At 55.5% G+C, this 27,287-nt stretch overlaps 1 protein-coding gene across 3 annotated transcripts in view; it reads right to left on the minus strand.

The window, feature by feature from the left end:
- LOC140398239 (neutral alpha-glucosidase C-like) overlaps window positions 1–27,287 on the minus strand; it is a 352,477-nt gene that overhangs the window by 200,841 nt on the left and 124,349 nt on the right. For all 3 annotated transcript variants that reach the window (XM_072486683.1, XM_072486676.1, XM_072486666.1), the window contains exon 6: window positions 27,044–27,229. In XM_072486683.1, the coding sequence (XP_072342784.1) occupies window positions 27,044–27,229 (186 nt within the window). The remainder of the gene's footprint in view (window positions 1–27,043; window positions 27,230–27,287) is intronic.

Consider the following 27,287-nt stretch of genomic DNA (forward strand, 5'->3'; position numbering starts at 1 on the left):
TGTCTGAAACTGAGGGAATTCTGCCAGGGATTTGTGGATGTTATGTCAGAAGTCCTGGAAGGTAGGGTAACTCCGAGTCCAGAACTGGCAATGTTTGGAGTGTCGGGGGATCCGGGGACAAAGGGGGGTAGGGAGGCCGATATCCTGGCCTTCTCCTCCCTGGTGGCCCGGAGACGGATCTTGCTGGGATGGAGGGACTCGGAACCCCAGAAGTCAGGAGTGTGGGTCAGTGACCTGGACGGGTTTCTCAGCCTGGAGAAAATCAAGTTCGCTCTGAAAGGATCAATGCAGGGATTGGCCCGGAGTTGGCAGACGTTCATCGATTTCTTCAAGGAAAATTGAACGTCAGCAGAAAGGGGGGAAAGGAAAAAGATGAGGCGAGGAAAACAGGAGGCATAGTGATGTTAGATAAGGACACAGAACTTAGTATACGGGTAATTGGGGACAGGGCGGGAGAAGTGGGGGGACATGGTTTACTGTTTGTTGTTCTTCTAGGGCATTTTGTGTGTGTCGGCCCGCATGGTTGCTTCAGAAATGTCAATGTGTTAAACTGTGAAAATTACAAATGCTTCAATAAAATATTTTCTAAAAAAAAATAAAATTGTCCAAAATGTTGCCGTTGGAATTTATAGAGGAAATGTGTGTTCCTTTGAGAAAAGTAAGGACAAAAGCATAATTATCAGGAGTGGTGTTTGTAAAAATGCCTGGAGACCCATTGCTTTGGTGCCTGTTGGGAACGATTTGATATAAAAATGGATAACACCTTCTGGTATATGAGTCATATAGAATAGGAGGGTGTGATTTAGCTAAATCCCACAGTGAGCACATTTAGCTGCAATTTAAATTACCCCTGGTTAGATGGGGGCCTCAGTCGACGCTGTACATAGCCCAGTTTTCTGCACTGAGGAGCTCCGCTCGCCATAGCTCCTCAGTGTAGTGAGAGGTTGTGATGCTATCTCTGGAGCCCCCGACGCAACCCCCGACCACCCCAAGCCCCACCTCACTATGAGGATGTCCCTGGGCCCCCCAAACCTCCCAACACCCGCACAGGGCAACACTGGCCCGATCGCCGCAGCGTGGAAAATACCAGCTTGGGGCTGGTTTGGCACAGTGGGCTAAACAGCTGGCTTGTAAAGCAGAACAAGGCCAGCAGCGCGGGATCAATTCCCATATCACCCTCCCCGAACAGGCGCCGGAATGTGGCGACTAGGGGCTTTCCACAGTAACTTCATTTGAAGCCTACTTGTGACAATAAGCAATTTTCATTTTCAGCTTGGCACCTTGACAGTGCCAGTGTGGCACCCTGGCAGTGTCACCTGGGCGCCTTAACTGTGCCAGGCTGACACATAGATAGCACTGCCAGGGTGTCAGGCTGGCAGTGCCAGAATACTACACCTGGGACCTGCGATCCCCTGGGAGACCCCCATAAGTGCAGTTCCGTCTGGTCGCTGTTTGTGGAGAGGCGAAGGGTGCCTCGGGAACCCTCTGAGGCGAAGGGTGCCTCGGGAAACTGCATATTAAAGTGAGACTAGCTGTTTGTCACATAGTGATCCCGCCCACAATGGGCGGGGTTCACATCTCAACGTCTCACGAGATCGTGTTAGATCTCGCAAAGCGTTGCGAGCCGGGTAGATCCTGGGAGCAGGGTCTCCCAGCTTCTGTCAGCCAAGTTGTGCTGCTGCGTGCTATCCTTCAGGTGTAACATGGCTGTTCGATCGCACTGAGAGTTTTTCCTTTGTGCCTGCTAGGAGTAGCAATTTTTTACGGGCTTTACTTTTCTGTTCCCCCATTAGAGTTTTTACCTACCAGGTACAAGAGGCATCCTTACCAATATAAGGTACCTTTAAAGCGCAGACTGCTGGAGGTTATTGGCTACACTAGCCCATTAAATGCAGCCAAGAGTGTCAATTAATAGTGAGAAGTCTGATTATTGGGCGGCGAATATAGCCATGATTAGGAAGTGGATGGTGGGACGTTGGTGTGGGAGCGAGCGGAGGCAGCATCTGGTAAGGGCACTAGTTTGGGGGCATTGGTAACGGCACCTCTGCCGTTCCCACCGGCATGCTACTCCACCAGCCCCGTGGTGGTCGCGGCCGGAGAGTCTGGGGGCAATGGAGGAGACATGTGAGAGCAGAGGGAGCATTTGTCTGGTCCCCGATTTGCAATAATCACCGGTTTGCCCCGGGGAGGTTAGATGGAGAGTTCCAGTGGTGGCAGAGAGCAGGGATCGAGAGGATGGCCGATATGTTTTTTGAAGGGAGCTTTTCCAGCTTGAGGGAACTGGAGGTGAAATTTGAACTGACGGGAGGGAATGAATTTAGGTACCTGCAGGCGTGGGACTTCCTACGCAGGCAGGTCTCAACCTTCCCAGTCCTACCGCCAAGGGGGATACAGGGTAGGGTAGTTCCCAGAGTTTGGGTGGGAGAAGGGAGGGTTTCGGACATTTATAAGGAGCTTACAGGGTCAGAGGATTCACGGAACAAGAAGCTGAAACAGAAATGGGAAGAGGAGCTAGGTGGAGAGTTAGAGGATGGTCTCTGGGCGGATGCGTTGAGTAGGTCAACGCATCCATAGCATGTACCAGACTCGGCCTGATACAGTTTAAGGTTGTTCACCGGGCTCACATGACAGTGGCCCGGATGAGCAGGTTCTTTGGGGTGGAAGACAGGTGTGCAAGGTGTGCGGACCATGTTCATATGTTCTGGGCATGTCCGAAGCTTAGGAATTCTGGCAGGGGTTTGAGGACGTCATGTCCACAGTATTGAAAACAAGGGTGGCGCTGAGTCCAGAGGTGGCGATTTTCGGGTGTCGAAAGATCCGGGAATCCAGGAGGAGAAAGAGGCAGACATTCTGGCCTTTGCCTCTCTGGTAGCCCGGAGACGGATATTGTTAGCTTGGAGGGACTCAAAGCCCCCGAAGTCGGAGACCTGGCTAACTGACATGGCTAGCTTTCTCTGTCTGGAGAAAATCAAGTTTGCCTTGAGAGGGTCAATGTTCGGGTTCGTTCGGAGGTAGCAGCCATTCGTCAACTTCTTTAGGGAAAATTAACCGTCAGCAGGAGGGGGGGCGGGGGGGGCTGTGCGGGTAGTTTAGTGTAGAGTAGGAGTCCAGATAAAGTGGGACCTGTGAGAGAGGAAGACGGCTTTTGCAGTATGTTTAGAATTGTTTGCGCACTGTTTCTTCTGTTACTGTTATAAAACCACAAATACCTCCATAAAATGTTGATATAAAAAAAATAGTGAGAAGTCTGAGATTAAGACAAAATCAATTGCATTTAGATAGGGCCTTTTGTGATCACTGGAGGTCCCAAAGTGCTTTACAGCCAATGAAGTACTCTTGAAGTGCATTAATATTTTAATGTCGGAAACATCTCTTTGCGAACAGCAAACAGTCACAAATAATAACATGAAAATGACCCGTTAATTGTTTTTCTGATGTTGACTGAGGGTTAAATATTGGTCAGGACACTACTTTTCTTCAAACAGTGCCATGGGATCTCTTACAGCCAATGAAAGGACAGATGGGAACTTCAAAATCTCATCTGAAAGACTGAACATCTGACAGTGAAGCATTGGAATGTTAGCCTTGATTTTTGTGCTCGTGTACTGGAGCACAACCTTCTCCAACCTTCTGACAGAGGATGAATCTTGCAACTAAGAAAGGCCTCCTGTTCATCAAGATCTTGGGCGTCATTCTCCGACCCCCCAGAGGGTCGGAGAGTGGCCGTTGGCCGCCGTGAATCCCGCCCCCGCCGGTTGCCGAAGTCTCCGAAGGGAGAAAAGTCGGCGGGGCGTTAATGTCGTCGCTGCCGCGGAGAATGTCACGGGTCTGCGCAAGGCAGCCGATTTTCGGCCTGCCGATATTCTCCCTTCCGGATGGGCCGAAGTCCCGTCAACGTGATGACCGTTCACGTCAACGCAAATTAAACCTCCTTTTCATCGGCGTGACCCGGTGCTCCAGGTTCACGCCGACCAGCGTGGAGGTGAGTGACGGCCTGGGGGGTTGGCTCTGGGCAGGCGATGGCGTGGCCGCAGTCTGAATGCGTGAGGAGAGGTGTGTCTCGGGTTGTGTGTGTGAGTGTGCGGCGGTCGTGGTTAGAGTAGGCTGGGCTCCGGGGGAGTGCTGGGAGGGGGTCCGTGCCGGGGAGGGGGATGGGGGGTCCGTGCCGGGGTGGAGGTTGGGGGGGGTCCGTGCCGGGGTGGAGGTTGGGGGGGGGGTCCGTGCCGGGGTGGAGGTTGGGGGGGGGGGGTCCGTGCCAGGGTGGAGGTTGGGGGAGGGGTCCGTGCCGGGGAGGGGGATGGGGGGGGGGTCAGTGCTGGGGAGGGGGATGGGGGGGTCCGTGCTGGGGTGGAGGTTGGGGGGGGGTCGTGTCGGGGAGGGGGATGGGGGGGTCCGTGCTGGGGAGGGGGATGGAGGGGTCCGTGCCGGGGTGGAGGTTGGGGGGGGTCCATGCCGGGGAGGGGGATGGGGGGGTCCGTGCCGGGGTGGAGGTTGGGGGGGGCGGGTCCGTGCCGGGGTGGAGGTTGGGGGGGGTGGTCCGTGCCGGGGAGGGAGATGGGGGGGGGTCCGTGCTGGGGAGGGGGATGGGGGGGTCCGTGCCGGGGTGGAGGTTGGGGGGGGGTCCGTGCCAGGGTGGAGGTTGGGGGGGGGGTCCGTGCCGGGGAGGGGGATGGGGGGGTCCGTGCCGGGGTGGAGGTTGGGGGGGGTCCGTGCCAGGGTGGAGGTTGGGGGGGGGGTCCGTGCCGGGGAGGGGGATGGGGGGGGGGTCCGTGCTGGGGAGGGGGATGGGGGGGTCCGTGCCGGGGTGGAGGTTGGGGGGGGTCCGTGCTGGGGAGGGGGATGGTGGGGTCCGTGCCGGGGTGGAGGTTGGGGGGGGGGTCCGTGCCGGGGTGGAGGGGGGGTCCGTGCCGGGGTGGAGGTTGGGGTCCTTGCCGGGGACGGGGATGGGGGGGGGTCCGTGCTGGGGAGGGGGATGGGAGGGGTCCGTGCTGGGGAGGGGGATGGGGGGGTCCGTGCCGGGGTGGAGGTTGGGGGGGGGGGTCCGTGCCGGGGTGGAGGTTGGGGGGGGTCCGTGCCGGGGTGGAGGTTGGGGGGGGTCCGTGCCGGGGAGGGGAATGGGGGGGGGGGTCCGTGCAGGGGAGGGGGATGGGGGGGTCCGTGCCGGGGTGGAGGTTGGGGGGGGGTCCGTGCTGGGGAGGGGGATGGGGGGGTCCGTGCCGGGGTGGAGGTTGGGGGGGGGGGGGTCCGTGCCGGGGTGGAGGTTGGGGGGGGGTCCGTGCCGGGGAGGGGGATGGGGGGGGTCCATGCTGGGGAGGGGGAGTCCGAGCCGGGGTGGAGGTTGCGGGGGGGGTCCGTGCCGGGGTGGAGGTTGGGGGGGGGGGTCCGTGCCGGTGAGGGGGATTGGGGGGGGGGTCCCGTGCCGGGGAGGGGGATGGGAGGGCAAGTGAGTTGGTCCACCTGGCCAGGTGCCAGCCTCCAACAGTTGGACCCATGCGGTCCATGCCACCTGGCTGGGGGGAGGAGGGGATATGGGCAATGATGACATGTCGTCGTTCCCCTCCCCCCACCAGACCGTCATGTTTTCAGATCATCCAGCGATGTTGGCCGCTGTGGCGGCAGCCGCTCATGTCTATGTTGCCCTGGATGAGGAGGAGGTGGAGGAGGAGGAGGAGGAGCTTGCCAGTGAGGCGGCGCAGGCTGCTGCAGAGGGGCAGGCGGCAGCCGCCCAGGCTGGAGGGACACCTGACCGACAGGACGAGGAGGGGGAGCAGGACGTCGCGGCCCCACGGCAACGGAGGCACCCGAGGGCGCCCCGTGTGTACCGGCCCAGGCAGTCATACCAGGACCTCACGGACCGGGAATGCAGGAGGAGACTCCGGATGAGCCGGGAAACCGTGGCACACATCTGCCACCTGCTGGCACACCTGTCACCGCGTGGCACTGGCGGGGGACACCCTCTCCCCGTGTCCGTCAAGGTTACGGTGGCCCTAAACTTTTATGCAACGGGGTCATTCCAGGCACCGAGTGGGGACCTGTCCGGCATATCGCAGACATCGGTGCACCGGTGCATCCGGGCAGTGACAGATGCCCTATGTGCCATGGCGCACCGCTACATCCGCTTCCCCGTGGACCGGGCCAGCCAAGATGCCCGAGCCGTGGGCTTCTCTGCCGTGGCCGGGTTCCCCATGGTCCAGGGCGCGATCGATGGGATGCACGTCGCTGTGCGGCCACCTGCAGATAACAGGGCCGTGTTCACTAATAGGAAGGGGACCTATTCGATGAACGTACAGGTGGTCTGCGACCACCGCATGATGATCCTGCACGTCTGCGCCCGTCACCCAGGCAGTGTACACGACTCATTCGTGTTGTCGCGGTCATCCATCCCCGGCATGTACGAGGGACGCCATTCCCGGCTGAGGGGCTGGTTGCTGGGCGACAGGGGCTACCCATTGCGATCCTGGCTGATGACGCCTATACGGAGGCCACGCAATGAGGCGGCGAACCGCTACAATGATGCCCATGTAGCGACAAGGGGAGTGATAGAGAGGTGCTTTGGCGTGCTGAAGATGCGTTTCAGGTGCCTGGACCTCTCTGGGGGCGCCCTCCAGTATCGGTCAGATAGGGTCGGCCGCATCATTGTGGTGCGCTGCGTCCTGCACAACATAGCCCAGCAGAGGGGCGATGTGCCGCAGGCAGAGGAGGGCGGAGTGGAGGAGCAGCAGGAAGAGGCGCAGTCCTCCCCAGATGAGGGGGATGGGGGTAATGGTCAGGGCAGACGGGGTAGACACAGGCGGGTGGCTGTCCACCGTTACCGGCTGGCCCAGCGGGCAAGGGACAGACTGATAGACGCCCGCTTCACTGACTAGGTGGGCGTGGGAATCGGGTAGTATGGCCACAGACCGCACACCATGGCAACAGCCGACCACCCACACCCCCCACCCATCCACCCACCCAGCACCCTCACCCCCCTCCCCAACCCCACCCACCCCACCCGCATACACACCACCCCCCCCCCCCCCATTGCCGATCCACCTGCGGCACAACGGGCCGGGCTCACACAGTTGCGGGTGGACGCGTGTCTATCGCAGGCCATGGAGGATGATGACAACCCGCCCTGCGGTGAGCTCCTGGCTCTACATCGTTGGACTATGTCTGACCCATGGCCACATTAACACCATCCACCCGGACCATCCCTGCATGCGGCTGTGACACAGCAGCGCACGGTCCCGTCCTCTGCCCGGGGGATGTTGATGGCGGCCCAGGGGGAAGGGGGCAGACTCACCTGGGGCTGAGGTAAGACCACCCCTCACACACACACTTGCGCTCAACGTACATGACACCCCCGCACACTTTGGACAGAGCACGAAGGCAGCTTCTGTAGGTGTAACATTGACTTTAATAACCAAAGGAGTTCATGCACGTGCCCTAGCCCCTAAAACTCATCTGTGCCCTGCAATCGTGCCAACTGACTCAGTGTCTAATTGTTTGGCCTTACGGGCCCTTTGACTACGTCTACGTGGTTCCCCAGACGGTACAGCAGAACTGGAGGTGGACTCCTGTGATTCCTGCCCTCTGACACTGGATCCCTTTGGCGGCCGTTTCCTGGGGCGTCCTGGCCTAGATGGGCCAGGCTGCGGCCCGGGCGACTGGGATGGCGAGCTGCCAGCCTGTCCTGCCCGTTGCCCACCCGATGCACCTGGGACGGAAGGGGGGGAGTCCGAAGTGTCGCGGTGTACCGGGACCTCCCCTACAGAGGGAGCCGGGACGGACCACACCACCTCCTCCTCCCTCGGGGTGCCCGATGGCCCCCAGGCCTCTATATGGGTGGGGGATGCGAACGGACTGGCCATCCGACGCCCCCCCGACATCTGGCGCTGCCAGTCCTGGAGGCCCGTGCTGGTATCGACAGGGGTCTGCAGGTTTGCAGCCATGGAGCCCAGGGGGTTGGCAAACCCTGTCTGTGACAGTGCGACGCCGGCTCGCACATGGCCACTGGCGCCGATGCCCTCAGCGATGGCCTGCAGAGACTGGGCCATGGCCTGCTGAGACTGGGCCATGGCCTGCAGAGACTGGGCCATGGCCTGCTGAGACTGGGCCATTGCCTGCTGAGACTGGGCTATGGCGTTGAGCGCCTCTGCCACCTGGCGCTGGCTCATGGCCTCCTGTGAGAGGGCAGCCATTTCCTGGGCCACAGACGCCGCCTGCACGGAAAGCCCCAGGCCTCGCAAACCGTTCCCCATGTCTGACACCGTCGCACCCATTGCCTCCACCGCGGACGCCACCCATGCGGTGTCGGCCTGGGTGGCACGCATGACTGGCACCACTCCCAGCTCCTGGACGCGGGTGGACTCCTCCACCTGCGACCGCAGCCGCCGCAAGCCGCCCGTCACCCTCTTCGCTTGTCTCCGGGTCGGTGGTTGCATCGGATCTATATGTGGGTGTGGTAACTGCAGGAACCCGGGATCCATCTGGGCGGCAGATGTTCGCTTGGCCTGGGCTGCCCTCCGGCCGCCCGGCCCCTCTGCTGCTCCTACCTCCACCTGCTGTACCGGGACGGCTGTGTTGTGCGCACCAGTGAGTGTACCAGACGCCTCATCACTAAAGTGCCCCACCGTGGTGAGTGTTTCTGCGATGGTGGAGGGTGTTGGTGACAGCAGTGGCGTTGTGTCGTGCTCTTTGTCCCACTCTGAGTCCTTGGCACTTTGGGGTGGGGGTTCGTCTCCACCCATCCACTCTGAGTCACTGTCCGGTATTTTGTCTTCCTGGGTAGTGCTGTCCCGGGTAGTGGTGTCCCGGGTAGTGGTGTCCCGGGTAGTGGTGTCCTGGGTAGCGGTGTCCTGGGTAGTGGTGTCCTGGGTAGTGGTGTCCTGGGGAGTGGTGTCCTGGGTAGTGGTGTCCTGGCTCAGATGTGACGGGGGCCTGTGGCTGCCCCCCTCGTCGCTGGGTGGTCGCTCCCGCACGTGACGGGGGCGTCGTCTCCCTGTTGCTCCAGGGCTCTCCGTCTCCCGTGGTGTGCGAGGGGCATCCTGCGGGCGTCGCATGCTGGAGGGTGCGGGTCTCTCCATCTCCCGTGGTCTCCGAGGGGCATCCTGCTGGCGTCGCATGCTGGAGGGTGCGGGTCTTCCGTCTCCCGTGGTCTCCGAGGGGCATCCTGCGGGCGTCGCATGCTGGAGGGTGCGGGTCTCTCCGTCTCCCGTGGTCTCCGAGGGGCATCCTGCGGGCGTCGCATGCTGGAGGGTGCTGGTCTCTCCGTCTCCCGTGGTCTCCGAGGTGCATCCTGCGGGCGTCGCATGCTGGAGGGTGCGGGTCTCTCCGTCTCCCGTGGTCTCCGAGGGGCATCCTGCGGGCGTCGCATGCTGGAGGGTGCGGGTCTCTCCGCCTCCCGTGGTCTCCGAAGGGCATCCTGCGGGCGTCGCATGCTGGAGGGTGTGGGTCTCTCCGTCTCCCGTGGTCTCCGAGGGGCATCCTGCGGGCGTCGCATGCTGGAGGGTGCGGGTCTCTCCGTCTCCCGTGGTCTCCGAGGGGCATCCTGCGGGCGGTCTGCATCTGCGGGGATGGGTGCCTGGACGTTTGGTCCTGCGATACACAATGAAGCATGCATGGTTCGACATCAGGCAGTGATCAGGTGATACAGGGGAGGGGGATATAGGGGAGGGGGGATATGGGGACGGGCTGTCGGTGGCTCACTTGCTAGTACGTCCCCGACCTCTGCATCAGCAACCTTCCGGTCCTCAGGTCTGCCAGCCAGTTCCAGGGCCCTTTCCTGGTGTTCGGTCAGTGGCCTCTCATCAGCGGGGCCTCCTCCAGTCCTCACATGCTCCCTATTGTTGTGTGCGCGCTTCTCCTGTGGGGGGGGGGGGGTGGCAGGGGTAAAAGGCAACACTGTTAGGCAGGTATATAAATGCACGCCATCGGTTGCGCGTGCATTGCAGAGGTTAAGGTTAGGGCTGGATTTACTTGGGGATATGGGGGATATGGGGGAGGGGGGATATGGGGGAGGGGGGATATGGGGGAGGGGGGATATGGGGGAGGGGGATATGGGGGAGGGGGGATATGGGGGGGATATGGGGGAGGGGGGATATGGGGGAGGGGGGATATGGGAGAGGGGGGATATGGGGGAGGGGGGATATGGGGGAGGGGGTATATGGGGAGGGGGGATATGGGGGAGGGGGGATATGGGGGATATGGGGGAGGGGGGATATGGGGGAGGCTCACCCTGCCTGCTCTGACGAGGTCGTTCACCTTCTTACGGCACTGGGTGCCTGTCCGTGGTGTCAGGGCCACAGCGGTGACAGCCTCTGCCACTTCCCTCCACAGACGCGGCTGTGGCGTGGGGCAACTCTGCGGCCGCGCCCGGGATACAGGGCGTCCCTCCTCTGCTCCACCGATAACGGAGAATTTCGCCCCTTATCAGCTCTGAAGAAGGTACTTTCAATACGGAAGGAAGCTGAGACTTATCAATGAGATTAATCTAAAACAGGGAAACTGAAATATCATAGAATGGTTATAACAGGACATTTGGCTCGTGTCATTGCTGGCTCGCTGCAGGAGCAACTCACCTAATTCCATTCACCCACTTCTTCCCCATGGCCATTTCATTTTTTCTCCCAAATAATTAACCAACTCTTTTGCAGGCTTTGATTAAAACTGCCTCCAGCACACACTAGGCAGGGCATTCCAGATCCTAAGTAGAGTAAAAGAGGCAGAAAAGACTCAACTGCATCAGCAGTATATGAATCTCATCTTCTTTCTGGGATTCTTTCCCCCAGAAAGTTAGTGAGGCCAGGGATCAATTGAAAATCTCAAAAATGGGACTTCCGGTGGCGGCTATGAGGGAGTAGGTGGCTCCCATTTCGGTCGCACTTTTGGACCTTTTCCCCTGACTTTTTTGAGCGCTGAACTGGAAAGCAATAGTGCTCAGGCACTGGACCCATACAGAATTGTATGGACCTAAGAAGCCAGAGGGACCATAAACAGCAGAAGAAATGGTCGAGTAAGGGCACAGTGGAGGCTGTGAGAGAGACCAGCATGGCTGGTGTTCAGAGCAAGGAGCCAACAGCCCAGCCCACAATGGAGCAGCTGCTGCAGACTATGCAGGAGGGCTTTTTGGCTTTGAAGCGTGACAACTTGGAGCCGCTTCAGAAGTCGATTGATGGGATGGGAAAAAGGCTGGATGATCAGGCTGAGAAGCTCCAGCAGTTGGAGAAGTCAGTGGAGGAGCAGGCTGACTTTCAAACGGTGGCGGATGTGGAAATTCAGAGGCTGAGGGACCAGCAAAAAGTGCTTCTGGAAAGGCTGGAGGACCAGGACAACAGATCTCGCCAGTAAAACGTGAGAATCGTGGACCTCCCGGAGGGGGCAGAGGGGCTAGACGCTGCCGCATATGTAGAGGGTATGTTTCAGAAGTTGCTGGGGAACGAGGAGTTCCCGCGTCCACCGGTGGTGGACGGGACACATAGAGTGCAGGTGAGGCAGCCGCGACAAGGGGGTCCCCCACGAGCGATGGTGGTACGCTTTCACAGGTACCTGGACAAGGAACGGGTGCTGCAATGGGCAAAGAGCACACAAAGTTGTATTTGGGACAACACCACCCTCCGTGTGTACCAGGATTTGAGCGCTGAGATGGCCAGGAGGACGGGAGGCTACAGGCAGGTGAAGGAGATACTGTACAAAAACAAGGTGAAATTCGGGCTGCTTTTTCCGACACGACTGTGGATTATGTATAAGGGTCAGCACCACTATTTTGAGGAACCCGAAGAGGCGATGGACTTCGTTAAGAAGCAAGGGCTGGCCCTGAGCTGAGGACGTTTGGACTCATGTTAGAGCTTTTAAGTATATGTGGTGTCTCTCCCGTTTTGGGATGTATCTTTTTTGTTGTTGTGGTTGTTTTTAGCGTGCTCTTTGCGTGGTTTGCCTGAATGTTTCCTGTTTGGGCTCTTTGCTTAGCTGGAGTTTGGCTGGGGGGGAATTAATAAAGAAAACAATTAAAAGGGTTGGGTTAAAATGGATGCTTCAGGGGAACTTTGTGCAATTTGTTTTCTGTGTCTGTATGGGAAGGACTGAAGAGTGCCTGTCATTTTTTATCTATTTTTTTCTTGTTTAACTTGAATTGTGCTATTGTGGGGGTTGTTTATGACGTGTATAGAGTGTTTGCTTAGGTAGGGCTGATCTGGGGAAGTAGTGTGGAGGGGTCGGGGGAGGGGTGACTGGGAACAATCGGTGGGAGACGGGCTGGAGCCGAAGCTGGGAGCCCCAGGCTAGCTGAGTGCAGCTAGTCAACGGGAGCCGAGGTGGGGGGTGTCCATATAGTTAGATTAAGGCAGGGGTTAGGTGATAGGATGGTGTTGCTGGGGGGAGGGGGGGTGGGGGGAGAGAGTTGTTCTGCTGACGGGGAAGGGAACTGGGCATGATAACAGTGAGGGGGTCATGGGTGGAGCCGGCCAGGAGGCAGGCCAGAGGAAGCGCGACACATGGCTGGGGGGCTGGCCAAGGAAAGGGAATGGCTGATCGGCAAAGGGGGGGCGAAGTGCCCCCAACCAGGCTGATCACCTGAAGCGTTAGAGGGTTAAACAGGCCAGTGAAGAGGGCGTGCGTATTTGCGCATCTGCGGGTTCTGAAGGTGGACATAGTTTTGTTGCAGGAGACGCACCTGAAAGTGGCAGACCAGGTTAGGTTAAGGAAGGGCTGGGTCAGTCAGGTCTTTTATTCGGGGCTTGATTCTACGACGAGGAGGGTTGCGATCCTGATTAATAAAAGGGTACAATTTGAGGCGGAGGGCACAGTCGTGGATGGGGGTGGCAGGTTTGTTATGGTGAGGGGTAAGCTCGAAGGGGTGAGTAGTAGTCCTGGTCAGTGTGTATGCCCCTAATTGGGACAATGTGGATTTTATTAGGAGGATGCTAGGGAAGATCCCCGACTTGGACTCGTGTAAGTTGATCATGGGCGGGGACTTTAATGCGGTCCTGGACCCGAACCTGGACCGGTCATGTTCAAGAACGGGCAGGTTGCCAGCGATGGCAAAGGAACTGAGAGGGTTCATGGAGCAAATGGGGGGAGCAGATCCGTGGAGATTTAGCCGACCCACAGCGAGGGAGTTCTCGTACTACTCCCACTCCACAAGGTGTATTCCCGAATTGACTACTTTGTTGTGAGTAGCGACCTGCTGGCCGGAATGGTGGGGGCAGAATATTCGGCAATTGCCATGCTCCACACTGGATAGACCTGCAGTTTTGTAAGGACAGCTTTCAGCACCCACCATGTAGGCTGGAAGTTGGACTACTCGCGGACGAGGCGGTGTGCGAGAGGCTGAGAAAGTGTATGCAGAATTATCTGCAGGTGAACGATACTGGAGAAGTCTCGGCAGCGGTGCTCAGGGGGGGCACTGAAGGCAGTGGTGAGAGGGGAGCTAATTTCAATCCGGGCGTACAGGGACAGGAAAGATAGGGCAGAGACGGACCGACTGATTAAGGAAATTCTACGGACGGACAGGAGTTACGCGGAATCCCCGAGGCCAGAATTGCTCAGGAAACGACAGAGGCTGCAGGCCGAATTTGGGGTGCTGACTACAGGCCAGGCTGTGGAGCAGCTTAGAAAGGTAAAAGGTGCAATTTATGAGCATGGGGAGAAGGCCAGTAGAATGCCTGCGCAGCAACTGAGGAAGAGGGAAGCGGCTAGGGAAATAGGGAGGGTAGTGGATGGGGAAGGTAATCTAGTGGGTGATCCAGCAGGGCTGAACAAGGCCTTTAGGGACTTTTATAGGAAACTGTACACTTCGGAACCACCCGGGGGACCGGGGGGGATGAGGCGATTCTTGGACGGACTGACCTTCCCAAGAGTGGGGAGGGGGTTGGTGGACAGACTGGGGTCCTGGTCAGGATCGAAGAGGTTTGGGGGGCCTGAAGGTCATGCAGTCGGGTAAAGTCCCGGGGCCGGACGGGTATCCGGTGGAGTTTTACAAAAAATTTGCCGGGATAGTGGGGCCGGTGCTGGTCAGGGTGTTTAATGAGGCAAGAGACAGAGGGAGTTTACCCCGGACGATGTCGCAGGCCACCATCTCGCTCATTCTGAAACGGGATAAGGACCCGGAGGCCTGTGGGTCATACAGGCCGATTTCTTTGATTAACGCAGACGCCAAGCTACTGGCCAAGATTTTGGCGACCAGTATTGAGGACTGTGTACCGGATGTAATTGTGGAGGACCAAACCGGGTTTGTAAAGAGGAGGCAGTTGGTGGCCAACATAAGAAGGCTGCTCAACGTGATTATGATGCCCCCTGGAGAGTAGAGAGGTAGAGATAGTGGTAGCCATGGATGCTGAAAAGGCTTTTGACCGGGTCGAGTGGGATTATCTGTGGAAGGTACTAGGACGGTTCGGGTTTTGGGCGGGGGGGGGGGGGGGGTTCATCGACTGGGTTAGGCTATTGTATCAGGTCCCGGAGGCAAGTGTAAGGACGAACGGGATGATATCGGACTACTTTAGACTGCACCGTGGGACAAGACAGGGCTGCCCTCTCTCCCCACTGCTGTTTGCGCTGGCCATAGAGCTGCTGGCAATTGCACTGAGAGCTTCTTGGGGCTGGAAAGGGCTGGTCCGGGGAGGAGTGGAACATAGAGTCTTGTTATACGCGGATGATCTGCTGTTATATGTATCGGACCCAATGGTGGGGATGGACGGTATTCTGGCAACCTTGAAGGAATTTGGCCGGTTCTCCGGATACAAACTGAACATGGCGAAGAGCGAGTTGTTTGTAATTCAGACGAGGGTGCAGGAGAGTAGGCTGAAGGGGTTGCCGTTCAGGCTAGTGGGGGAGATATTTGGGGATTCAGGTGGCACGGGACTGGGGCAGGTTGCACAAGCTCAACCTGTCCCGAATGGTGGAACCAGTGAGGGAGGAGGTCCGGAAGTGGGATGCGCTCCCGCTGTCATTGGCGGGGAGGGTGCAGATTGTTAAGATGACGATTCTCCCGCGGTTCTGGTTTGTTTTTCACTGTCTCCCCATCTTTATCCCGCGGTCCTTCTTTAAGAGGCTGAATAAAATTATTCTGGGATTTGTATGGGCAGGGAAGTCCCCGCGGGTGAAGAGGGTGATGCTTGAAAGGAAGAGAGGAGAAGGGGGGCTGGCATTGCCGAACTTCAGCAACTATTACTGGGCGGCCAACATAGCGATGATAAGGAAATGGATGGTGGGTGCGGGGTCGGTTTGCACTAGCTTAGCAGCCCTGGTCACGGCACCTCTGCCGCTTTCGCCGGCACGGTACTCCACCAGCCCGATAGTGGTGGCGGCTCTTCGGATCAGGGGCCAGTGGAGGAGGCATGTAGGGGAGGTAAGAGCATCGGTGTGGACCCCAATCTGCGGCAACCACCAATTTGCCCCAGGGAACAGGGACGGGGGGTATCGACTGTGGAGGAGGGCGGGGATTGGGAGGGTGGGGAATCTGTTCCTGGAAGGGAGCTTTCCAAGCATGAGAGCGCTGGAGGAGAAGTTTGGGCTGACAAGAAGGAACGGCTTTAGATACTTGCAGGTGAGGGATTTTGTACGCAGACTGATGCCGTCCTTCCCACGTCTCCCGCCGAAGGGGAGGCAGGACAGGGTAGTTTCTAGGGGAGAGGTGGGAGAGGGTAGAGTTTCAGACGTCTACAAGGAGCTAATGAGAGCTGAGGATACGCAGGCCGAGGACCTGAAGCTTAAGTGGGAGGAGGAGCTCGGGGAGGAGCTAGAGGACGGTATTTGGGCAGAAGCCCTGAGCAGAGTAAACACGACCGCAACATGCGCCAGGCCCAGTTTAAGGTCGTGCACCAGGCCCACATGACTATGGCCCAGATGAGTAAATTCTTCGGGTTGGAGGACAAGTGTGCTAGATGCGCCTGAGGGCCGGCTAACCATGTACACATGTTCTGGTCGTGCCCTAAACTCGGGGGGTATTGGCAGGGATTCGCAGATGTCATGTCCCGGGTATTGAAAGCTGGGGTGGTAATGAGCCCGGAGGTGGCAAGCCTTGGGGTTTTGGAGGACCCGGGAGTCCAGGAAGAGTGGGAGGCCAATGTTCTGGCCTTTGCTTCCCCGCGACGAATACTGTTAGCATGGAGGGACTCAAAGCCCCCGAGGGATGAGGTACGGCTATCAGACATGGCGAGCTTTCTTGGCCTAGAGAAAGTCAAGTTTGCCTTGAGAGGTTCGCTACTCAGGTTCACCCGAAGGTGGCAGCCATTTATTGACTCCTTCGCAGAGGAGTAAGCGTCAGCGGGGGGCGGCGGGGGGGCTAGGGTAGGGTAGAGTAGAGCAGGGGGATATTGAGGCAGGTCCGTGCGTGAACAGAGCGGATGTTTGCATTATGTTTAATGTGGAATTTGTGTCTTGACTTCCTTTTTTGTTTGTACTGTACAATGTCATTTTTTCTATATGCCTAAAATACCTCAATAAAATTGTTTGTTTAAAAAAAAAGAAAATCTCAAAAATGAGACTGTATGAATTTTGCTTGGCAAAGGTATTATGGATTTGTAACCAATGCTGATTTATGGACTTGAGGTGGAGATCAGTATGGATCTGATTCATTCCAAATTAAGTCATTTTACCTGAACGCATGGCTCATCGATACAGATGAACTTGTGGCACAAATGGAATTAAATGTGTTACGTCTACTCGCCATTACTGACAGATGTCTCCAAGGTGACCAAATATGGGAAATAAATATTACAGAGTACACAACATTTAGTAAAGACTGGCAGAATAAAAAGGAGGAGTAAATCTGATAATAAAGAATGACATTAGTGAGACTTCCGGTTGCGGCTATGCGGAGCTAAGTCGCACATTCGTCGGCTCCCGCAAAAACGGACTTTTGGGCTCTTTTCAGGGCCCCCAACGGCACTTTTTCGACGTTTCCCGCTGTGGGAAGGAGATTACAACAATTCCCCGATAGTATATGGCTTTTACCAGGAGCGGGGCGACTAAAAAGGTGGTGGTGGACCCGAAGAAGGTGCGAGGGAAGAAGAACAAAATGACGGCGGGCGGAGACCAGGCAGCGTGGATGCAGTGGGCGCAGGAGCAACAGGAAGGTATCCAGCGCTGCTTCAGAGAGATTAAAGCGGACCTGCTTGAGCCGATGAAGGCTTCTATTGATAAGCTGCTGGAGACACAGACGGCCCAGGGGATGGTGATCCGCGAGGCCCGACAAAAGATCTCCGACAACGAGGACGAGATCTTAGGCCTGGTGGTAAAGGTGGAGGCGCACGAGGCGCTCCACAAGCAATGGCAGGAGCGGTTCGAGGAGATGGAGAATCGGTCGAGGCGGAAGAATCTGCGGATTCTGGGCCTCCCGGAGGGGCCGGATGTGGGGGCCTATGTGGTCACCATGTTGAACTCACTGATGGGAGCGGGGTCCTTCCAGGGGCCCCTGGAGCTGGAGGGGCCCATAGAGTGCTGGTGAGGAGGCCCAAGGATAACTAGCAACCGCGGGCGGTGCTGGTGCGGTTTCATCGGTTCGCTGATCAGGAGGTGTGCTCAGGTGGGCCAAGGAGGTGAGGAGCAGCAGGTGGGAAAACGCGGAGGTTCGAATATACGAGGACTGGAGTGCGGAGGTGGCGAAGAGGAGGGCCGGGTACAATCAAGCGAAGGTGGTGCTGCACAGGAAGGGGGTGAAGTTTGGCATGTTGCAGCCGGCGCGACTGTGGGTCACCTACAAGGACCGGCACCATTTCTTAGAGTCTCTGGAGGAGGAGTGGGCCTTTGTTCAGGCCGAGAAGTTGGACACAGATTGAGGGTCGGGATGGGCGTTTGGGGACTGCGGTTGATATGTTACTTTTTGGGGGGGGGTCCTTTGCTCTTGGTTTCTTTTTCTTTGTGTTTTTCTCTTTCTGGTCGGTGAGGGTGGTTAGGGCGGGTTGGGCACTGTTTTGGTTGGGTTGGTTGGGGGACTCTTGGAGGGGGGTAAGCAAATGGAACAGGTGTGGATGGCCGGCAGTGTGATGGGGCCCCGCGGGGGAGGGGGAGGCCCGAGTCGGGGGTGAGGGAACTGGGCCTGGAAAAGGAGCTGCGTCAGAGGTGGTGGGGCCGGGTAGGTGGAAAGCGCGGGCTTTTTCCCGTGCTGAAGACTGGATGGGGCGGGGCCGGGGCGGGAAAGCGAGGGTTGTTTCCCACGCTTAGGATGGGAGGGGGAGAGCCTGTGGATGGGGAACGGAAGAGGAGGGTGTGTCACACAGTGGGAGGAGTCGAAGGAGAGGCTGCAGTGGCCGGGGTCAGCAGGAGTCAGCTGACTTGCGGGAGTGGAATGGGGGGAGTAAAACAGCTAGGATGGGTCCTAGCCGGGGGGGAGTGGGGGAATCAAGTTGTTGCTGCTATGGTCAAGGGGGAGCTGGAGCGAGTGGGGGGGGGGGGTCGAGACGGGGGTCTGCCGCCGTGGGGAACGGGCCGGGCGTGGGACGCGGGCGCGTGGCTGGCCGAGGAGGGGTTATGGCTAGTCGGTGGGGGAGGGGGGCGGGTAGCCCCCTGATCCGGCTGATAACCTGGAACGTAAGGGGACTGAATGGGCCGGTCAAGCGGGCCCACGTGTTCGCGCACGTGAAGGGGCTCAAGGCGGATGTGGTTATGCTCCAGGAGACACACCTGAAGGTGGCAGACCAGGTAAGATTGAGGAAAGGGTGGGTAGGTCAGGTGTTTCATACGGGGCTGGATGCCAAAAATCGAGGGGTGGCGATCTTGGTGGGAAGGAAGGTGTCATTCGAGGTGTCGAGCATTGTGGCAGACAATGGCGGTAGGTATGTAATGGTTGTGGTAAGTTGCAGGGAGAGAGGGTGGTGCTGGTCAATGTGTATGCCCCGAATTGGGACAATGTGGGTTTTATGCGGCGCATGTTGGGTCAGATCCCAGACTTGGAAGTGGGGGGCCTGATAATAGGGGGAGACTTTAACACGGTGCTGGATCCGGCACTGGATCGCTCCAGGTATAGGACGGGTAGGAAGCCGGCGGCGGCTAGAGTACTGAGGGAGTTTATGGACCAGATGGGAGGGGTGGACCTTTGGAGGTTTGCAAGTCCGGGGGCTAGGGAATTTTCATTCTTCCCATATGTCCATAAGGCTTATTCCCGAATCAACTTTTTTATTTTGAGCAGGGCGCTGAAACGGAGAGTAGAGGATACCGAGTATTCGGCGATAGCCATTTCGGACCACGCCCCGCATTGGGTGGACTTAGAGCTGGGGGAGGAGAAGGACCAGCGCCCGTTGTGGCGCTTGGAGGTGGGGCTGTTGGTGGACGAGGAGGTGAGCGAGCGGGTTCGAGGAAGTATAGAGAGGTACCTGGAGGCCAACGATAACGGGGAGGTCCGAGTGGGGACGGTATGGGAGGCGCTGAAGGCAGTGGTTAGGGGAGAGCTGATCTCCATTAGGGCCCACAAGGAGAGGAGGGAGCGGGGGGAGAGGGAGAGGCTGGTGGGAGAGATGGTTAGGGTAGACAGGAGGTATGCGGAGGTGCCCGAGGAAGGATTGTTGAGGAATAGGCGCAGCCTCCAGGCCGAATTCGACCTGGTGACCACCAGGAAGGCAGAGGTGCAGTGGAGGAAGGCCCAGGGGGCGATTTACGAGTATGGGGAAAAGGCAAGCCGGATGCTGGCGCATCAGCTTCGGAAGCGGGACGCAGCTAGGGAGATCGGGGGAGTTAAGGACAGGGGAGGGAATGTGGTGCGGAGTGGGGTTGGCATCAATGGGGTCTTCAGGGACTTTTATGAGGAATTGTAACGGTCCGAGCTCCCACGGGAGGAGGGAGGGATGTGCCGCTTCCAGGACCAATTGAGGTTTCCGAAGGTGGAGGAGGGACTGGTGGCGGGATTGGGGGCTCCGATTGGGCTGGAGGAGCTGGCCAAAGGGATAGGAAGCATGCAAGCGGGGAAGGCACCGGGGCCGGACGGTTTCCCGGTCGAATTCTATAAAAAATATATGGACCTGTTGGGCCCGTTGCTAGTTAGGACCTTCAATGAGGCAAGGGAGGGGGGGGCTCTACCCCCGACGATGTCCCGGGCACTGATCTCCTTGATCCTGAAGCGGGACAAGGATCCCCTGCAGTATGGGTCTTACAGACCGATTTCCTTACTAAATGTAGATGCCAAGGTGCTGGCGAAGGTCTTAGCCATGAGGATTGAGGATTGTGTGCCGCAGATCATCCATGAAGACCAGACGGGGTTCATGAAGGGGAGGCAGTTGAACGCGAATGTGGGGAGGCTTTTGAACGTTATCATGATGCCGGCGAGGGAGGGGGAGGCGGAGATAGTGGTGGCGATGAACGCTGAGAAAGCCTTCGATAGGGTAGAGTGGGGGTACCTGTGGGAGGTGCTGAAGAGGTTTGGGTTTGGGGAGGGGTTTGTCAGGTGGGTTAGGCTGTTGTATGAGGTCCCGATGGCAAGTGTGGCCATGAACAGGAGGAGGTCGGAGTACTTTTGTTTGCACTGAAGGACGAGGCAGGGGTGTCCCCTGTCCCCCCCTGCTCTTCGCACTGGCGATTGAACCCATGGCTATGGCACTGAGGGAGTCGAGGAACTGGAGGGGGTTGGTGCGGGGTGGGGAGGAGCATATGGTGTCGCTCTATGCGGACGGCTTGCTGCTGTATGTGGCGGACCCGATGGGGGGAATGCCGGAAGTAATGAGGATCCTTCGGGAATTCGGGGATTTCTCGGGCTACAAGCTCAACATGGGGAAGAGCGAGCTGTTCGTGGTTCACCCAGGGGACCAGGAGAGGGGGATTGGCGAGCTCCCACTAAAAAAGGCGGAGAGGAGCTTCAGGTCTTTGGGGGTCCAGGTGGCCAGGAGCTGGGGGGCCCTGCATAGGCTTAATTTCACAAGGCTGGTGGAGCGAATGGAGGAGGAGTTCAAGAGGTGGGACGCGTTGCCGCTGTCCTTGGCGGGTAGGGTGCAGTCAGTCAAAATGACGGTGCTCCCAAGGTTTTTGTTCCTGTTACAGTGCCTCCCCATGTTTATCCCGAAGGCCTTCTTTAGGCGGGTCAACAGGAGTATAATGGGGTTTGTGTGGGCGCGAGGGACTCCGAGGGTGAGAAGGGTGTTCCTGGAGCGGAGTAGAGATAGGGGCGGGCTGGCGCTACCCAACCTCTGTGGGTACTACTGGGCCGCCAATGCGACAATGGTGCGCAAGTGGGTGATGGAGGGGGAGGGGGCTGCATGGAAGAGGCTGGAGACGGCGTTTTGTGTGGTTACGAGTCTGGGGGCGCTGGAGGAGATATACGGGCTCCCCCCGGGGAACACCTTCAGGTACTTACACGTAAGGGCGTTTGCCAGGCGGCAGGTGGTGGAATTCCCGCGGCTGCTGCCACACACAGTACAGGACAGGGTGCTCTCGGGGGGGGGGTGGGTGGGAGTGGGGAAGATCTCGGAAACTTACCAGGTGCAGGAGGAGGAGGAGGCCTCGTTGGTGGAGGTGAAAGGTAAGTGCGAGGAGGAGTTGGGAGAGGAGATTGAGGAGGGGACGTGGGCAGATGGCCTAGGGAGGGTGAACTCTTCCTCATCGTGCGCGAGGCTCAGCCTCATACAGTTTAAGGTGCTGCACAGGACACACATGACCGGGACAAGGATGAGCCGGTTTTTTGGGGGTGAGGACAGGTGTGTTAGGTGCTCAGGGAGCCCAGCAAATCACACCCATATGTTCTGGGCGTGCCCAGCGCTGGAGGAATTTTGGAAGGCCGTAGCGAGGACGGTGTCGAGGGTGGTTGGATCCAGGGTCAAACCGGGCTGGGGGCTCGCAATATTTGGGGTGGCAGAGGAGCCAGGAGTGCAGGAGGCGAAAGAGGCCGGTATTCTGGCCTTTGCGTCCCTGGTAGCCCGGCGAAGGATTCTTCTTCAGTGGAAGGATGCGTGGCCCCCAAGCGATGATACCTGGATCAACAATATGGCGGGGTTTATTAAGTTGGAGAGGGGGAAATTCGCCTTGATAGGGTCTGTACAAGGGTTCTTTAGGTGGTGGCAACCGTTCTTAGACCACCTGGCAGAACGGTAGACATTGGTCAATGGCAGCAGCAACTCGAGGGGGGGGGTTTACTTTATTTTTGTTTTTGTTATTTACACTGGAGGGTCTGAGGGGGTGTATATACCAGTTGTGTTAATGTTAATTTATTATTTATGTACAGGGGGGAGGAGGGTATGGAGGGTTGCTTTTCTAGACTGTGTTTTGTACTTAACCCTGTTGGGTTCCTTTTACATTTTGTTATTGATATTTTATGAAAAACTTAATAAAAATTATTTTTTAAAAAGAAAAAAAGAATGACATTAGTGAAAAAGGATCTTGACTCATAAAAATCGCAAAGTATATATTAGGACTAGCAAGGGTCAGAAAATACTGTGGGAGCATCTTACAGCCCTCCTAACAGTTGTTATATTGTTGGACAGAGCATTAAACAATAAATAAGCTTTATGCTTAAATAAGCTTTAAATAAATGAGCTTTTAACAAAGGCAATGTACATTAAGTCCTCACTTTAAGCTGCCCCACTTAACATCATGGGCGGGATTCTCTCAGCCCGGGCCGGGCCCGGGGGTTGGTGGGGGGGGGGTCGGGGTGCGGGAAACGCGACAACGTTTACGACACCCTGGACACTCTGCCGCGGGATGGAAGAATCCCGCCCCATTTCATGTTAAAGAAGTTATTTCTTCAGGGCCTGTTTCTCCAAAATACGTCGTGATTTTGATTTTTACAATGCACATCATTGCATCAGCATCCTGATTGCACATGTCATTTAATGTTGATAAGGCATCGAGTCCTGTAACCCAAACGATCCATTGTGAAGAAAGATGTTTGCACTCAAGGGAACTTCAATTCATTAAAAAAAATACAAAAGCAAAGTTCTAAAGAAAAGGGGCTGGATTCTCCACTATTGAGGCTATGTCCCCACGCCGGCGTCAAAACGGTGGAGTTTTACTCCTGAAAATCCTTGCAAAAAGTGAAACAAATTCAAATCCCTGCAGGGGGCTAGCAGGGACCCAGGGTACATCTCGCAGCTTTTGGTGCAGATACGGGCCCCTGCACTTCCAAGTCATGGCGGACTCAGACCGTGGAGGTAGAACCACAAAGGAGACCCCCCCCCCCCCCCCCACCGATTGGCCGCGCGGCCGAACCTCAATCCCCGCACATTAATTCCCCGGCCGCCTATAAGGCCCCAGCTGGCCTCCGATCCGCTTCCCTCCGACCAGGGGGCCGTGGACTGAGTCTGCAGCCGCCACGCAAGCATCCCTACCGGTAATAGCAGGTTAGTTCCACGCCGTCGGAAAGTTGGCTGGTCGGGGGTGGAGGATGTTGGAGCGGGTATCTGGCAATAGCCCCCGGGGGCGCAGCGTACTCCCCAGTGACGCCGATTTTTGGTGCGTGCCCGGAGAATCGCCGAACAGGTGTTGGTCCCAATTGTGGCATCAAACTGGATTCTCCTCCCTGGCGCCGGCCGCGATTTCGGTGTCGGGGTGCGGAAAATCCAACCCCCAGATATCCAAAGCAAGAATTTTTTTGCAAGCAAAAATGTTGAAGTCTGAGCTGCTCTTCTCTTTGAAAAAAGGCCCTTTTCCTGACTCTGCAAGCTGATTTCGATTTTGGATCCTCAGGTGTGCCTGCTGCGGGTGAGGCACAGTACAATCATAGAATCATGGAATTTACAGCTGAGGAGGCCATTCAGCCATTGAGTCTGCACACGCTCTTGGAAAGAGTACCCTACATAGGCCCACATCTCCACCCTATCCCCCGTAACCCCACCTAACCTTTTTGGTCATTGAGGGCAATTTATCATGGCCAATCCACCTAGTCTGCACATTTCTGGACTGTGGGAGGAAACCAGAGCACCCGGAGGAAACCCACGCAGAAACGGGGAGAACGTGCAGACTCCACACAGACGGTGACCCAAGCCGGGAATCAAACCTGGGACCCTGGAGGTGTGAAGCAACAGTGCTAATCACTGTGCTACTGTGCTGCCTGAAATCTGTGAGAGAGAGGGTATTTGATGCTGTGCACAGGTACAGTGCAGTAAAACTGCTCTCGTTGTCTCAGGGGTCAGCAAAAGGTTGATAAGGGAGAAAAGTAGAATGTAAGAGTAGGCTAGCTAGGAATATAAAAACTTATTTTAAGAGCTTTCGTAACTATGTAAAATGTAAGAGACTAGCTAAAGTAAACATTGGTCCTTTAAAAGCAGAAAGAGAAAAAATTATCATGAGCAATGAGGAAATGGCAGAGGCACTGAGCAAATATTTTGAGTCTGTCTTCATAGTAGAAGATACAAGTCACAGACAAGAAATAGAAGGTAATTGTTGTGTTATGCTTCTTCATGTAGCATAAGCTGCTTCCTTGATGTATACTCTGACAAAGGAAGGTTCAGACTTGGAGATCGGTTTAACACATTTATTGAACAGTTAACAATTCTCCTACTTGAGTTCTACTCTCCTACTAATCTTGCTATAGTAACTCAGTCTAACTAACCAGTCTGCTCTAAGCCATGCGGTGGGTGTGATGCTTCCGATCTGCCCCTGTCCTTCTCTCTAAGTGTCGCCTGTGGAAAAGAGAAAGAGCATGTGTGCCCTGTCCTTTTATATGGGTAGCCCCCTTGTGGTAGTGTCACCTCTGGGTGTCTTGACTGCCCATTGGTCGTGTCCTATCTTACTGACCTATTGGTTGAATGTCTGTGTGTCATGATGTCTCTGGTGCTCCCTCTCGTGTTTACTTAGTCCCAGTGTATTTACATTAACCCCTTGTGTATTTACAGTGATGCATATCACCACAGTAATCTAGGGACTAACAAGAATGATAAAATTAGGGTAATCAATATAGTGTTCTTAAAGTGATAGTGGATGCGCTGGCTATGGTTTATCAAAATTCCCTAGAATCTGGGACTATCATAGCAGGTTGGAAGTTAGAAAACGTGACACCACATTTCAAGGAAGGGAGACAACGGGAAACTACAGGCCAGTTAGCCTGGCATCAATCATCATTTAAGTGCCGGAATCTATTATTAATGAATTCTTAACAATGCACTTATTATGGTTAGACAAAATCAATATGGTGTTATGAAACGGAAATCCTATATGACCAACTTATTAAATATTTTTGAGGATGTAACTGCTAGGGCAGATAAAGTGGAACCAGTAGATGTTATATACTTGGATTTCCAAAAGGTATTTGATAAGGTGCCAGACAAGAGGTTAATCTACAAGATAAGGGCTCATGAAGTTGCGGATGATACATTAGCATGGATATAGGATTGTCTCAGGGACAGGAAGCAGTGACGAGCAATAAATGGTGCATTTTCAAGTTGGCAGGATGTGACTAGTTGAGTGCCATGGGGATCAGTGTGGGGCCTCAGCTATTTACAATGCATGTTAATTAAAAAAAAAAATTTTTTAGAATACCCAATTCATTTTTTCCATTAAGGGGCAATTTAGCGTGGCCAATCCACCTACCCTGCACATCCTTTTGGGTTGTGGGGACGAAACCCACGCAAACACGGGGAGTAGGTGCAAACTTCACACGGACAGTGACCCAGAGACCGGAGCGAACCTGGGCCCTCGGTGGCGTAAGGCAACAGTGGTAACCACTGCACCACCGTGCTGCCCTCAATGCATATTTGTGATATGGATGAAGAGACACAGAGTAATTTATCTATGTTTGCTGAGGGTACAAAGCTAGGTGGAAATGCAAGTGTGAAGAGGGCACAAAGAGGCTGCAAAGAGATATAGACAAGTTCTGAAAGTGGGAACAGGTGGCAGATAGAATAAAAATTGGGGAAGTGTGAGGTTATTCAATTTGGTCGTAAGAATAGAAAAGCAAAATATTTGTAGGTGTGAAACTTATAAATGTTTATGTTCAGAGAGACTTGGGTGTACTTGTACAAAGTGCACAAAAAGCTTGCATGCAGGCACAGCTATCAAAGAGGAAGGTAAATGGCATAATGGCCTTTATTGCAAGAAATTTGGAGTACAAGAACAAAAAAGTACAGGGCTTTTGGTGACACCACACCTGGAATCCTGTGTGCAATCTTTGTCTCCATATTTATTGAAGAATGTACTTGCATCGACAGAGAAGGTTCATTAGAATGCTCCCCAGGATGATAGGGTGATCTATGATGAGAGACTGATTGGGTTTATAATTTCTGTAGTTTGGAAGAATTAGGTCACATCGAAACATTCAAGATTATGATGGGGCTTGACAGGGTAGAAGCTGAGACATTGTTTCCCCTAGTTGTGAAGTGTACAACAAGGCAGCACAGTTTCAGGATAAGGGGATGACCATTTAGGACTGAGATGCAGAGACATTTCTTTACTGAAAGGGATATGAATGTTTGGAATTACCTATCCCAAAGAATTGTGGATGCACCATTCCAGAACATATTTAAGGCTGAGACAGCCAGATTTTTGGTCTCTCAGAGAATCAAGAGATATAGAATCATAGAATCCCTACAGTGCCATTCAACCCATTAAGTCTGAAAGAGCGCCCTACCTCGGCCCACTCTCCTGCCCTATCCCTGTAACCACTCCTAACCTACACATCTTTGGACACTAAGGGGCCAATCCAGCTAATCTGCACATCTTTGGAATGTGGGAGGAAACCGGAGCACCCGGAGGAAACCCACGCAGATACGGGGAGAAAGTGCAAACTTCACACAGTTACCCAAGGACAGAATTGAACCTGAATCCCTGGCGTTGTGACACAGCAATGCTAACCACTGTGCCAATGTGCCGCCCGATATGGGGAGCAGTCGGGAAAGTGGAACAGAAACCCGTGATTAGTCATGATCATATTCAATGCTGGAGCAGGCTCGGCAGTATGGTTTACTCCTGCTCCTGTTTCTCGTGCTCATAATCTTCAAAACTGTTGAAAATAGATTTTTGTTGAGCAAGTGCATGAGGATTTAACAATTCGGGTAAATGGAGTTAAGACATAGATCAATATGATTTAACTAAATGGTAGAACAGGTCAAACGGGCTGAAAGGCCAACTCCTGTGCCTATCAGTGTGAAAATTCCCAGGGCACAATTGATATTGGAATAAATGTCACATAATATGGATTGGAGTTGTTGAAACTTACATTTCAGTTTGTGACTTCTTGCGGAGATGTTCGAAGTATAAAAAGCCGAGAGAATTCACACTTATGGCCATTACTCCCTGACTCTGAATATCCATTCGAAATGGCTTTGCTATAATTAGTACCTGCGTGCATCCATCAACAGTGGCCAGTGTTACAGAAAGCCCATCCTTAGACACCACAGTTAAGCTAGAAAACATACGAAGAAATGCAGTAAGCAATGTGCCTCACATTCACATGGAGTTTT

This window comes from Scyliorhinus torazame, chromosome 2, assembly GCF_047496885.1.
Source record: "Scyliorhinus torazame isolate Kashiwa2021f chromosome 2, sScyTor2.1, whole genome shotgun sequence".
Classification (NCBI taxonomy): domain Eukaryota; kingdom Metazoa; phylum Chordata; class Chondrichthyes; order Carcharhiniformes; family Scyliorhinidae; genus Scyliorhinus; species Scyliorhinus torazame.